At 36.9% G+C, this 15,016-nt stretch overlaps 1 protein-coding gene across 4 annotated transcripts in view; it reads left to right on the top strand.

The window, feature by feature from the left end:
- The window catches only part of PHKA1 (phosphorylase kinase regulatory subunit alpha 1), a 130,984-nt gene that overhangs the window by 31,537 nt on the left and 84,431 nt on the right, over positions 1-15,016 (top strand). For 3 of the 4 annotated variants that reach the window (XM_082681285.1, XM_082681283.1, XM_082681282.1), the window contains exons 7-13: positions 2,316-2,414; positions 3,371-3,517; positions 4,494-4,547; positions 5,884-6,006; positions 9,842-9,937; positions 11,247-11,354; positions 12,809-12,887. In XM_082681285.1, coding sequence (XP_082537411.1) covers positions 2,316-2,414; positions 3,371-3,517; positions 4,494-4,547; positions 5,884-6,006; positions 9,842-9,937; positions 11,247-11,354; positions 12,809-12,887 — 706 coding nt within the window. The remainder of the gene's footprint in view (positions 1-2,315; positions 2,415-3,370; positions 3,518-4,493; positions 4,548-5,883; positions 6,007-9,841; positions 9,938-11,246; positions 11,355-12,808; positions 12,888-15,016) is intronic. The other variant, XM_082681284.1, reaches the window with a different exon arrangement.

Below are 15,016 nucleotides of genomic sequence, written 5' to 3'. Positions count from 1 at the left end.
TCTTTATCCATTCATCTGTTGACAGACACTTAGATTGTTTCCGTACATTGTGAATGATGCTGCAGTAAACATAGGAGTGCATATATTTCTTTGATATCCTGTTTTTATTTCCTTTGGATATATACCCAGAAGTGAAATTGCTGGATCATATGGTTGTTCTAATTTAATTTTTTGAGTAACCTCCATACTTATTATTTTCCATAGTGGCTGAACCAACTTGCGTTCCCCCCAACAGTGTGCAAGGTTTGCTTTTATCCATGTCCTCACCCATACTTATCTTTTTTATGATAACCATTCTGACAGATGTGCGGTGATATTGCATTGTGGTTTTGACTTGCATTTCCCTGTTGATTAGTGATTTTGAGCATCTTTTCATGTACCTGTTGGTCATTTGTATGTTCTCTTTGTAAAAAATGTCTATTCATTTCCTTTGTCCATTTTTTAATTGAATTATTAATTGTGTATGTTCTTTATATATTTGGGATATAAACTTCTCATTATATATGTGGTTTGCAAATATTTTCTCCCATTCTCTAGGTTGCTTTTTCATCTTTTTGATTATTTCTTTTGTTGTGTAGAAGCTTTCTATTTATTTATTTATTTATAAACATCTTTATTGGAGTATAATTGCTTTACAATGGTGTGTTAGTTTCTGCTCTATAACAAAGTGAATCAGTTATACATATACATATGTTGCCATATCCCTTCCCTCTTGCATCTCCCTCCCTCCCAGCCTCCCTATCCCACCCCTCTAGGTGGTCACAAAGCACTGAGATGATCTCCCTGTGTTATGCGGCTGCTTCCCACTAGCTGTCTGTTTTACATTTGGTAGTATATATAAGTCCATGCCACTCTCTCATTTTGTCCCAGCTTACCCTTCCCCCTCCCTGTGTCCTCAAGTCCCTTCTCTACGCAGAAACTTTTTAGTTTGATGTAGTCCCCCTTATTGATTTTTGCTTTTGTGCTTATACCTTTGGTGTCATCTAAAAAATCATTGTCAAGACCAATGTGAAGGAAGAGTTTTGTGATATCCAGTCTTAATGTTTAATCCATCTTGAGTTAATTTTTGTGTGTGGTGTAAGATAGGGGTCCAATTTTATTGTTCTGTATGTGATTATCCAGTTTTCCCAAAACTGTTTGTTGAAGAGACGATATCATTTTCCCATTGAGTGTTCCTGGCTCCTTTATCAAATATTAATTGACTGTAAATGCAGGGGTTTATTTCTGGGCTCTCTATTCTGTTTCATTGGTCTATGTGTCTACTTTTATGCCTGTATCATACTATTTTAATTACTATACCTTTGTAGTATAGTTTGAAATCAGGAAGTGTGATGCCTTCAGCTTTATTTTTCTTTCTCAATAGCTTTGTCTGTTTAGGGTCTTTTGTGATTCCATACAAATTTTAGGATTTTTTTTATTTCTGTGAAAAATGCCATTGGAATTTTTATACGGATTGCGTTGTATCTATAGATGACTTTGGGTAGTGTAGACATTTTAACAATATTAATCTTCTGATCCATGAGCATGGGGCTATCTTTCCATTTGTTTTTGTCTTAAATTTCTGTCATCAAAGTATTGTAGTGTTCATTGTACAGATCTTTCACCTCTTTGGTTAAATTTATTCTTAAGTATTTTATTGCTTTTGATGCTGTTGTGAATGGAATAGTTTTCTTTATTTCTTTTTTAGATGTTTTGTTGTTAGTGTACAGAAAACACAACTGATTTCTGTATGTCGATTTTATATCCTGTAACTTTACTGAATTTGTTGATTAGTTCCAACAGTTTTTTGGTTGAGTCTTTAGGGTTTTCTATATATGAGATCATATCATCTTCAAATAATGACAATTTTACTTCTTCATTTCTGATTTGGATGCCTTTTATTTCTTTGTCTTTCCCAATTGCTTTAGCTAGGACTTCCAGTACTACGTTGAATAAGAGTGGTGAGAGTGAGCACCCTTGTCTTGCTTTAATCTTGCAGGAAAACTTCCAATTTTTCACCACTGAGTAGAATGTTAGCTGTGGGTTTGTTGTATATGGCCTTTATTATGTTGAGGTATGTTCCTTCTATACCAAATTTGTTGAGGGTTTTTAATCATGAAAGTATGAATGCAGCCTCCATCTCAAGTGTCTCTGGGACAATATGGGAGACCAGAAAAACCCTCAGAGGCGGAATAAAGAATGTTATTGTATTTTCTGTTCTGCTGAACATATTTAAAATGATATCATGTTCATTGATATGATACCAGGGGTAGAGGGAGAAGAAATATACGCATTTGTAATGCTGAAGTTGTACTTTCCTTCTTTGTTCCTCAAAGGCAGCCCTGGAGGCATTAGATGAACTGGACCTGTTTGGTGTGAAAGGTGGTCCCCAGTCAGTTATCCATGTCCTAGCTGATGAAGTGCAACACTGCCAGGTAAGAGAATAATGGACAACGTTATAGAAAAATGTATTTTTACTCAGACTCAAATTTGGCATGAGCTTTAGAATAAGCAGAACTGAATGAGAGTACATAATCTGATTTATTACCATGTACCAAAAATGTCTTGTTAAGCATCCTATAGAGATAAGCCTGATACAGCATGAGCTATAACAGAGATCATAGTGCTGTTCTCTCACCCAAGGTTATAAAGTGATCCTATCACAGTATATGGAATTCTCCACTATTATTGTATCAAGGGTATATGGGCTCTGCTCCTGAGTATCTCCTTTTCTAAATATCCCAAGAGAACAAGAGGTGATCGATTTTGAGTGTTCTTCTTGATAGTGGCTCTGAAACTTTCTCTTGTCCCTGGTTGGCCCTCGGGTTAGATGTTTAGAGATTAGACTGTTTAAGTGGTAAATGCATATCTTCAGTTTTGTTTAGGATTACTCTCTGTATTGAAAGAGTAAGGTTCTTGTCATTGACAAGATGGCCTTTCTTGTCTTCTTCAAACCTTGATTAGATACCCATGGTGTTCTAGTGAATACAGTCTTACCTTCTAATTTTAAAAATGCAAAATTTTCCATGGAAAAGATAAATTTCAGGGATATAGGAGCTAAGCCTTCCACATCTTGCTTCCCAGCAGCTACATTTTATCTTTATGCTTAGATAGTTGCTAATGGAGCAACAGCATTATGAGTGGGATAATGATGTTAGAGTATTCTTTATCCATTAGCAGCTGCTTAAGAATCAGGATTAGGAGGCACTGAGAGCAGGATTAAGACAAGGGATGATTTACAGAAGTAGTCTTCTAAGCTTTCACTATTAAATCATTTTTAGATTTTCAACTGAATGATCCTCTTCAACATACATCTTTTGAAACTAAAGCTAATAACTTTATAATGCTGAGTTATTTACTAATGTGCCACATTTGACTTCCTTTCTTTTAGTCTATCCTTAATTCGATACTCCCCCGGGCTTCAACATCCAAAGAGGTTGATGCTAGTCTACTTTCAGTTATTTCCTTCCCAGCCTTTGCAGTAGAGGATAATCAGTTGGTGGAGCTCACAAAACAGGAAATCATCACTAAGCTTCAGGTATGTCCGTATGTGCCTTTCTTTTCTTTCAGCTCTAATTTTAAGGCTAAATTAGTATCTTTGTGAGTCTTGAATATGACCTATGTTGGTGATTTAACCAAGTGATCAGGGTTAACATCACCAGTAATAAGATGTACTGACATCATGTACGCCCTGATATGGTGCACTGAGAAGCACAAAGCACCTCCGTGATGTCCTTCCCAGGAATGCGGTACCTCAATCTAATCATGAGAAAACATCAGACAAAACCAAATCGAGAGGCATTCTACAAAGTAACTGACAAACACTCTGCAAAAATGTCAAGATGATGAAAAACAGGGAAGGACTGAGGAACCATCACAGATTAGAAGAGACTAAGGAGACATGCCAGCTAAATGCAGTGGTATCCTAAATTGGATACTGGAACAGAAAAAAAGCATCAGTGGAAAAACTGATGAAATCCAAATAAGTTCTATACTTTGGTTAATAGTGTTGTACCAAGGTTAATTTTTTGGTTTTGGTAAATTTTCTGTGGTTATTTAAGATGTTAATATTAGGGGACAGTGGTTGAAGGATATACAGGGACTCTGTACTGTTTTGGGAACTCTTCTATAAGTCTCAGATTATCTCAAAATTTTTAAACTGTGTTTTCTTTTTTAAAAAAACTGTGGTCTCTTATGAATTGTGTGAGCAGGACCGCATAGATTAGTAATTGGGCTGTCACAGACTTATCCTATTGTGGAAAGCCATGGAGAAGATAAAATAAAAACACTGCTTTAGGGAAGAGCCTGCAACTTAGCCCTCGCTTGAAATCACATTGCTGAAATCACTTTCTGCTGCTGGACTGATATCAGGGTTTTTTAAAATTATTTTTTAAGTATCATGTCTCTATTGATGATAGGTTGGCACATGTAGCTCTTGCAAAGGATACATTTCTGATTAATTATATTGCTGTACCAATGTTCATTCTTCTGGCTTGTTTCCTCTGCATTCCCAGGGTCGTTATGGTTGCTGTCGCTTTCTACGAGATGGATATAAAACTCCTAAAGAGGTAGGTTTGTTTTCCCCAAAATGAGTCCAAGGTAGGATGGTCACTACAGCAGCCTCATTCAGAGAAAATACCTCATTCAGAGAAAATACTTACCTCATTAATGGTACTTCAAATAATCACTAAATAGGATAACAATAACTAATGTTTGCTACCTTTGTTAGGATTAGTTGCCAGGTTTTGCTTGTGAGCCCTTCTGGATTAAATAAAATAGAGGAAGGTGTAGTCCTTCCACCTCTTGAAGTTGGTTAGTTTCAGGAAAGAGCTACTGATGGATGCTTAAGTCAGTGGATGAAAATTTCGGCAGAAACAGATTATTTACATAGTCTCAAAATATTCCCCCCCAAATATTTAATTATTACAAAGGGAAAAATCTTTCTGTCAGTAGATCCTTTTGGATCCCTTCCACCTTTTGCAGTTCGTTAGTTCTAAACAGTACTTGATCTTGAAAAGTTAACTTCCTTTCGTTCCACTTGTCAAAAGTTCTCCTTGGAAATATCAATGGAGAAAATTTAGTATTATTAAAAGGGAATGAATGGTTGGTAACCACTTTCATTGACAATGTAAATATAGTTTAAGGCTCAGGTTTGCTGGTTGAGAGCCATTATATATTTTTTTAAATTACCGAGCTCAAACTCTTCTGGTTTACTTCCTGTCTTCCATTTTATTCTTTAAGCCTTTTGACTTCTGCCCCTACCAATCTATTAAAATTGTGCTCTGAAATATCATCATAATCTCCTAAGTAAGCAATCCAGTAGCCTTTTCTCAGTCCTTATTCTCCTTGACTTCTCTGTAGTACATCACTATTACCTACCCCTACATTTTCTTGAAATTCTTTTCCTATTTTAACTTCCACAACTCTACACCATCTTAATTTTTCTCCTCTTTCTGTCCTCCCTCACCAAATTGAGGGTTTACCAAGATTCTGTTCTTGGGCTGCTTGTTCATTATATATAGGTACTACATCCATAATTTGTGATTCGTGTGTCACCTCTATAAGGACGATTCCCAAACCCTCATCTCTTGCTGTCCTTCTGAACATTTCTATTTGTATGTTCTGCTGCTACCTCAAACTTAACAAGTACAAAACCAAACTCAGGCTTATTACAAATTAGTCTCACTTCCTCATACACCTGCCTGTAGTATCATTATTATACCAGTTCTGCTAGTTAGAATCACATGACAAAAGTACTTGCTAAAGGAGGGGAGTGTGTATGTGCTCTGCCTTCTCTGAAACAAACTATCAGTGGTGAAAGGCTGTGTTGTAATACCTCTGAACTAAAGATATAGTCTGACCTTGGAGTGATAAGACAGACTTTGTTTATTGTGTTTTTACCAGGATCCCAATCGTCTGTACTATGAACCAGCTGAGCTGAAGTTATTTGAAAACATTGAGTGTGAATGGCCATTGTTCTGGACATACTTTATCCTTGATGGGGTATTTAGTGGGAATGCAGAACAGGTAATGCACTGGGGAAAGAGCTTTTTAGCAGATTGTTATTATGTCTTCCTCTTTCAGTTAATGACTGTGCTGACCCTGTGTCCAAATGGAAGTCTTCCCTAATAGGGAGGAGACAGAGTTATCTTCTAGAGACTAGTAGTTGAGGGCACATGTTAAAGAGTTAGAAGACCTGGATATTGCTATCACTCAGACTTGACTTTTAATAAATATAGAAAGCAGAATAGCAAGTCCTGTATACTTGCCTTAATCATCAGAGGTACTTGAATTTACCTCCTGACTTTGTATGTCTTTTTTTTTAATAAATCTTGGAAATGATATTCTGACTTTAGCAAAAACAAACAAAAAACAAAACAACCACCCACTTATACCCTGTCCTCACCCCCCAAAATACAGTCATCATTGCTTTTTGAGCTACATGAATAAAGTAGTTTAGAAACCATTGTTGGAAAACAGTGAGACTGGACAATTTAATCAAGTTAGTTTAATGTCAGGCATTCTGCAAATTGGCTGTGTTCTAAACTTGGACATAAATCCAACACATTTGGAAGTCGTTTATACTTGGCTACATAAATACAGTTTTGTGTAATTTGAATACTTTGGCCAGTAGTAATCTGTAACTGCCAATATGAGTTTAAATAATAGGGGTACACCAAAGTTTCAGGGGCACAAAGTGCTGTTTTACTCTAAGCTTTATATAGAGTATCCTTATTTGAGCAAGAAATAAGATAAGCAATAATAGAGATACCTGCCCTATTTTGAGCACCCTATTTTTTTAAACCAAACTTTTAAAAAATATTTATTATTTATTTATTTATTCATTTTGGCTGCTCTGGGTCTTAGTTACGGCACGCAGGATCTTCATTGCGGCATGTTTAGTTGGTGGCATGCGGGCTTCTTAGTTGCAGCATGCGGGCTTCGGCATGCAGATTCTTGGTTGCATTATGCATGTGGGATCTAGTTCCCCGACCAGAGATCGAACCTGGGGCCTCTGCATTGGGAGCACAGAGTCTTACCCACTGGACCACCAGGGAAGTCCCTTGACCACCCTATTTTGATTCTACCATTTTTCTCAGTCCTTCTCAAATTCCACAGAATTGTTTCTCAAAAACTGTGCTTGCTCAAAGAAAGATTTATTTATTAAATGTGCCAACTAAGTACAAAGCATATTCAGGTGTTTTGAACTCTCAGGGGAAAAAAGGAGCTGGATGGCCTGGATTCTTATTTATTCTTTTTTTTTCCTGGCTTTGCTGCTGACCACTGAGTAGTCCAAGTACTGTCATTGACTTCTTCAGTTTCTCTGTACAGGCATACCTCAGAGATATGCAGGTTCAGTTCCAGAGCAGCACAAATATTGCAAATATCTCAATAAAGCAAGTCATATGAAATTTTTTGGTTTCCCAGTGCATATAAAAGTTATGTTTACACTACATTCTGTTAAGTGTGCAATAGCAGTATGTCTAAAAAAACAATGTACATACCTTAGTTAAAAATATTTTATTGCTGAAAAATGCTAACCATCATCTGAGCCTTCCATGGATCATAATCTTTTTGCTGATACATGCTTTGAAATACTTTGAGAATTCCCAGAAATGTGACACAGAGACACAAAATGAGCAAATGCTGTTAGAACAATGATGCCAATAGACTTGCTCAACACAGGGTTGCTGCAAACCTTCAATTTGTAAAACAAAAACAAACAAACAAAAAGCAGTATCTGTGAAGCACAATAAAGCAACGTGCAATAAAACAAGGTATGCCTGTACATATGATGAGAATAGTTTTTCTTTCTTTATTGAAGAAGTGGATAGCCCTAAAATTCTTTGAATTTCACAGATGAAGACATATGATAAGTGCATGGTACAGTCAATTTGGCTATAATAAGACACATAGGTGTTCCCTAAAAATCACCATGCTCTGCATATTTGAGAAGTAAAAACTATAGGGCTTATGGGAAAATGTGGTTGGGGAAAACACTTAAAAAGTTTGTCAGAAATACATACAAAATGATAGGAACCTAATAAAAACAGTACCACAGATAGGCATTAATGGCTTTAACACATTCATTCATTACTCTTTCAAAAATTATATTCTGAGAAAATTATTTCAAGGGTGGCATACATTTAGATACAACGCTGCTCATCACTGTTACATTCATACAAATTAAGTCTGGTCGTAATTTAAATGTTCAACAAGAATGAAATGTTAAATTAGAGATCATGTGTATAAAATATGCTGCTATTAAAATGTGTATTAAAATTTAATATCATTGTTAAAAATTCAGATTAACTGTTGTTTTATACTTCAAATATAATTTTATTTTAGTGTTTGGTTTTCTCATAATTGAAAAAAACAGTACCACAGCCTTATACACGTTAAATGGTTAAGAAATATATAAATACCACAAAGATATGGCACTTGTACCTTGAAAAACACCTGAAGTTTTCTTGTGGATATGTGCAACCATGTTCCTACCACCTCACTTGCAGGGCTCCCGTGCACACCACCCTACATGCCAGAGGAAGAGAGGAAAAGAGAGATAGCATAAGAGAAAAGAAAAAAAAATAATATCAAACAGAGGAAAAATTAAAAAAATAGGGCAAGGAGGGAATAGAAGGGGAAATTAAATAGAAGGGAAGGCACAGAGCCATGCAGCCAAGTCGGCCATGAGAAGGGAGCAGCTCGGGAGTGGTAGGAGAGTTATCTGAAATTGGATGGAAAGTTGTAACACCACATGTGGATGGGTTGTGGTTCATGGTTCTGAGGTGTGTGCATGTGTGTGTGTTGTGTATTCTTACACGACTCAGTTCAGCTGAGTGCCTTCTCAGGTTGAAATTGTGCATAAGCAGATGTGAAATTCATGTTATGCTCAAATTGTTCTGTAATATATCAAATGCATTGGAACAAATTTGTGTTTTCAAAACAACTATCATAGCAGAACTGACTATATAGTTTTTCCACCATAAATTATAGTGGGGTTTTTTTTCGCTTTTTATTTATTACTAATCTACAGCAAATTTTTAAGCAAAAAAATGTAAACTTGATCATAATAGAAACTTAATTTGACAGGGAAAATACAGTTTTAAAAGCAATTACATGTAAAGTCAAGAAGCTGTACTCAGTGTAGTACACAGTGGGTAGAAGCATGTACGTGGAGGCAGGCTGACTTGGGCTCAAATCTGGGCTCATCTTTGTACTCGCTGTATGATCTTTCAGAAGCTCATAACCTCCTTGAGCCTTAATTTCCCTGTAAAAAGGCTTTAATTACAGACACCTGGATGGTTATTAAAATTAAATTTATTCATCAGCAGAACAGGAATAAAGATGCAGATGTAGAGAATGGACTTGAGGACGTGGGGAGGGGGAAGGGTAAGCTGGGATGAAGTGAGAGAGTGGCATTGACATATATACACTACCAAATGTAAACTAGATAGCTAGTGGGAGGCAGCCACATAGCACAGGGAGATCAGCTCGGTACTTTGTGACCACCTAGAGGGGTGTGATAGGGAGGGTGGGAGAGACACGCAAGAGGGAGAGAATATGAGGATACATGTATACATAGAGCTGATTCACTTTGTTATATAACAGAAACTAACACAACATTGTAAAGCAATTATACTCCAATAAAGATGTTAAAAAAAATTAAATGCGTTAAAAGTATGCAAAACTCCTAGCATAGTATCTGGCCTCCATCAGCATTTAGTAAATACTACTTCCCTTTCTTTCCTTTCACTAGGTGAATATACCCCTTTGCAATAGGACCTTCTTTGGCTACAACCCTCCCTAGATCCCCAAAGGGAACTCTATGAATTTTGTTCCCCTTTTCTTTTCTCTACAGGTTCAAGAATACAGAGAGGCTCTTGAAGCAGTCCTCATCAAAGGCAAAAATGGAGTCCCACTTCTGCCGGAGCTGTACAGTGTTCCTCCTGACAAGGTAAGCTGGACGGTGCCATAACATGGAGCTGGGAGAAGAGGAGCAGCACCTCAAAAGGACTGCCTTATTTGAGTCAAATAATTTTTAATCTTCTGATTTTAATGTTCTAAAGTCTTTCTTTAGGTATAGAACAATTAAAATATGATTTTATTCCTTTGAAAGTATATTTACAAAGCAGACTCAGTTATGACACTGTTACTGGGCAAGACGAGGGCAAGATCATATCTTATAGAGGTAGTTTCACGGGTGTATATTTGTCCTCAAACTCATCAAGATGCATATGTTAAATATGTATGGCCTTTCTATATGTCAGCCAAACCTCAATTTAAAAAAATAAAATGAGTTGTTCAGAGATTGATTTTTAAAAAAATCAAACTTTAAGGTTGAGAATGATATGGAGATCAGTAAGCCGAACTAGAGTGATGTTCTGTGTGAACTCTCAGTATTTGATATTTTCTGCTTTGAGGCTAGTCATCTGGGATTAATTGAGTAGATCAGGCTTGGAAAATGAAGTATGTCTCCATTTTCTCAAAATGCCAGTTCAAATTACCATTATTCCTCTTCTTCATTGCAAAAGAGCATTAGCCGGGGGAGAGATGCAATATTCCATGCTGGTGGGGATGAGTGGACTAAGCTCCTAGCAACATCAGCAGCATAACCTGAGAGCTTGTTAGAAATGCAGATTTCAGGCCTTTCCCTACATCTACTCAGTAAGAATATGCCATTGGACAAGATCCTTAGGTGGGGTGTATCCATGTACAGTTAGAGGAGCACTGCCCTAGACTGTAGTCATAGTGCTTGACTTTTCAGTGCATTGCATATATGACTGTTTTATAGAGTATGAATCACAATCCAGACTCGGGCTTTTTGTTGTCTAGTATTTTAAACCTCCTATTCTTTTTTTTAATTAATTAATTTATTTATTTATTTTTGGCTGCATTGGGTCTTCATTGCTGTGCACGGGCTTCCTCTAGTAGTTGTGGTGAGCGGGGGCCACTCTTTGTTGCGGTGCGTGGGCTTCTCATTGCGGTGGCTTCTCTTGTTGTGGAGCACAGGCTCTAGGAGCACGAGCTTCAGTAGTTGCGGCACACGGGCTCAGTAGTTGTGGCTCACTGGCTCTCGAGTGCAGGCTCAGTAGTTGTGGCGCATGGGCTTAGTTGCTCCGCGGCATGTGGGATCTTCCTGGACCAGGTGTCGAACCTGTGTCCCCCGCATTGGCAGGTGGATTCTTAACCACTGCACCATCAGGGAAGCCCTAAACCTTCTATTCTTTTCCTTTATCTCTTTATTTATTTATTTATTTATTTAGGTTGATGAAGAATATCAAAATCCTCACACTGTGGACCGAGTCCCCATGGGCAAACTGCCTCATATGTGGGGTCAGTCTCTATACATCTTAGGAAGCTTGATGGCAGAGGTAAGGGGAAACTTCAAGGCTCTTCCATTTTTCTGCTTTAGTCACCATAACAATCAGATTTGTGAGTAGCTCATTAAATCTGAAGGATATATCTTTTGCCTTTTGTATTCTGCCTTAATTACAGATTTTCCTCCAGATTCTTAGAGTGAGAGCATGGCCAGTCCTTGGCAAAAATCTTTCCCTCTGGCAACTATGTCCGTCATGCTTGCCCAGGGGTTCCTACCTTGGTACTGTACTTGAAGTTGCTCTGGGATCAGACCCTAGATAGTTCCTTTTCAAAACGCCCCCTAGTGCCTGTCTGGTAACTGCAAATGCAATTGTGCTTGGATAGTAATGACTTATAATGGATTTAAGTGCTAACTTTTCCAAGCAACATAATGTTTCATTCTTTAATTAAATAAACTGATAAGATAATTTTAGGTACCATGACAAGTGTTTGGGAGCATCATAGTTTTTTATTTGTTTGTTTGTTGATAAGGGGCCCTTTAAATGTTCCTTATATTAAACTCTGTTGAGACAGCTCTTAATGAAGCACTTTGGAATTTCTTAGTTTACGTCAGCTTATTTGTGACATTTTGAACCATAAGAAGGGTTCCCTTTCTCAAAGTTTTCCAGTTTTACTGAAAAATCTATTTCCCCATTTTAAGTTATTATATAAGGTAAGCTATAACCCAGGCTCCTAGAGGATCTAGGGTGGGACTTAGCTTTCCTTTCTGAGCCATACTCTTCGACCTGTTTATGTATAACTGTTTACTTTCTGGAGCTGTTTTTATTTGTTTTGTTTTGTTTGTCCCAGTTTTATTGAGATGTAATTGACATATCACTGAGTTTCAAGCGTACAGCATAAAGTTTATCTTTAGTTGACATTATTATAAATGTAGCAGTAATGGGCAGAATGATTTGTTTAAAATAATCCTTACCTGGTGACTTTCTCATTCAATTAGAATAAATTAATACTATGAAAAAATGAGGAGATGAATGGTATTCTTAAGGGCTGAGTGGGTGAGTTCATCGCATTTCATCAAAGGCAGAAACTCAGGTCAAGTCAAAAGATATCTGCTAAGCAGAAATCATAGCAAGCATATGCGTAAATATGAAAGCAACAGGACTAATGACTTAAATTATTGATTAGAAGCATTGTGATCTGATTGTCTAATCATGTGCATCCAGAGAAAGTGGAGGTATAACTAGAAAACTTTCTGTTTATCTTTTATACCCCATCTATTTCCAAAAAAATGATTTTTGGCAGCCACTAGAAATTAACTCCAGATAAAATTAATTTGGATGTGAATTCAGGAGTTCAAACATTTTCATACAGTAAAGGTATTTGTTTCCTTTCCATACATGCCTCTCACATGTTATGGTACGGGGTTTTGGCACTGGTATGTTGTTTCTCCTCAAACATTAGCTTTTTTGGAGATATAGTAATATGTCTTTTTATGGTTTTTCTTTAGGGATTTTTAGCTCCTGGAGAAATTGACCCCCTGAATCGCAGGTTTTCTACTGTACCAAAGCCAGATGTTGTGGTTCAAGGTATGTATTCTTATTCCCAGCAGCAGAAATTTAACATTAAAGGTCTGGTTTGGGCCAGTAAATGATGACTTTATCCTTTATGATGTATTTTGTTAGGCTTCAAAATGTATAGAATAAACTTGACTCTGTTTGGTTTCAAGATTTCTGTTAATCTTAATCATGAACAAATGCTTAACAAAGGATGTTATCTGATTCTCTTAATACTTCTTATTTCTGGAAACTCTTTTCTTTTCACCATGATGATATTATAGCCTTCTGATTATCTCTGCTTTTGTTCTGAGCATTCCTTCTGTGCTTTTTCTGCTAGTATTTCTTTCTTCTCATATCCTCCTAATGGTTGTGTACTTAGTCTTATACTCTTGTCTTTCTGTATTTATACCCTGCATGTGTTTGCTAGGGCTGCCTCCTCCATAATACATTTGCTTCCATGGCTCCAACTATTACCTCTTTAGAGAGTACTCCAAATCTTTATTTTTTGTTCCTAGCAATCAACTTAAATTTTGAGGTTATCTACTCTATGCAAAACACTGGGCTAAGCTGTATAAACGTTTTAAGAAGTCTAGTCCCAATATATATACACAACATTTTCATCACTTATACTTCAAATGCAAAACTGACCTTTTTTTGTCTCCATCCTATTCTTTTACCTCTCCCAAGAAAAGCAAATCTTACCACCTTCCTTAACTCTCTCAATGACATCACTATTATGCTACTCTCTTAGGGTAGAAAACTCCAGGTGATTTTTGACTCCCCAGAAACGCTATCCAATGTGGTACTAGGTCCTCCTGAGAAGCTCCTCTGAAATGTCTCCACTTCAACCCCAACCTCCATTGGAGTTGATTCTATATAGAAAATAATCCTTAGTATTTTCTAAACCTTCTTATACTTGGCATCCTATGTGGTAGGATAGGATAAAGGTAGTCATAAAGGTAGTCTTTGCTTATCAATGTACAGGCGTATTTCATTTTATTGTGCTTTGCAGATACTGTGTTTTTTACAAATTGAAGGTCTGTGGCAACCTTGTGTCAAGCAAGTCTGTTGGCACCATTTTTCCAAGAGCATTTGCTTACTTCGTGTCTCTATCACATTTTATAATTCTAGCAATACTTCAAGCTTTTTCATTATTATTGTATTTGTTATAGTAATCTGTGATCAGTGATCTTTGATGTTACTACTATGACTCATTGAAGGCTCAGATGATTGTTAGCATTTTTTACTAATAAAGTATTTTTTGTTTTGTTTTTTCTTTTTGTGGTACGCGGGCCTCTCACCGCTGTGGCCTCTCCCATTGCAGAGCTCAGGCTCAGCGGCCATGGCTCACGGGCCCAGCCGCTCCGCGGCATGTGGGATCCTCCTGGACCGGGGCACGAACCCGTGTCCCCTGCATCTGCAGGCGGACTCCCAACCACTGCGCCACCAGGGAAGCCCAATAATAAAGTATTTTTAATTGAGGCATTTACATTGTTTTTTTGGACACAATGCTGTTGCACACTTAACAGACTAAAATATAGTGTAAACATAACTCTTTTCATTTGGTTTTATTTATTTTTTAATTGAGGTATAGTTAATTTGCAGTGTTGTGTTAGTTTCAAGTGTACAGCAAAGTGATTCAGTTGTGTGTATGTGTGTGTGTATATATATATATATATATATACATATATATATTCTTTTTTATATATATATATATTCTTTTTCAGATTCTTTTCCATTAGAGGTTACTACAAGATATTGAGTATAGTTCCTTGTGCTATACAGTAGATCCTTGCTGTTTACCTATTAATATTTTATATATAGTAGTGTGTATATGTTAATCCCAAACTCCTAATTTATCTACCCTTGCCACCTTGCTACCCCTTTTGGTAACCATAAGTTTGTTTTCTATAAGCATAACTATTATATGCACTGGGAAACTAAAAATTTGTGACTCGCTTTATCGTTATACTCGCTTTACTGCAGTGGTCTGGAACCAAACCTGCAACATCTCTGAGGTATTCCTGTACATAGCGAACGTTATATAAAAGACCATTACTCTTCCCCTCCCATGAGAAAGCTTGTTCTCCTTTGAAACTTATGCCATCTGGCTATATTGGTCTCCTGGTTACTCTCATTCATTCATTAGAGACTTTGAG

This window comes from Grampus griseus, assembly GCF_964374135.1.
Source record: "Grampus griseus genome assembly, chromosome: X".
Classification (NCBI taxonomy): domain Eukaryota; kingdom Metazoa; phylum Chordata; class Mammalia; order Artiodactyla; family Delphinidae; genus Grampus; species Grampus griseus.
This window is presented reverse-complemented; position numbering and strand designations above follow the sequence as displayed.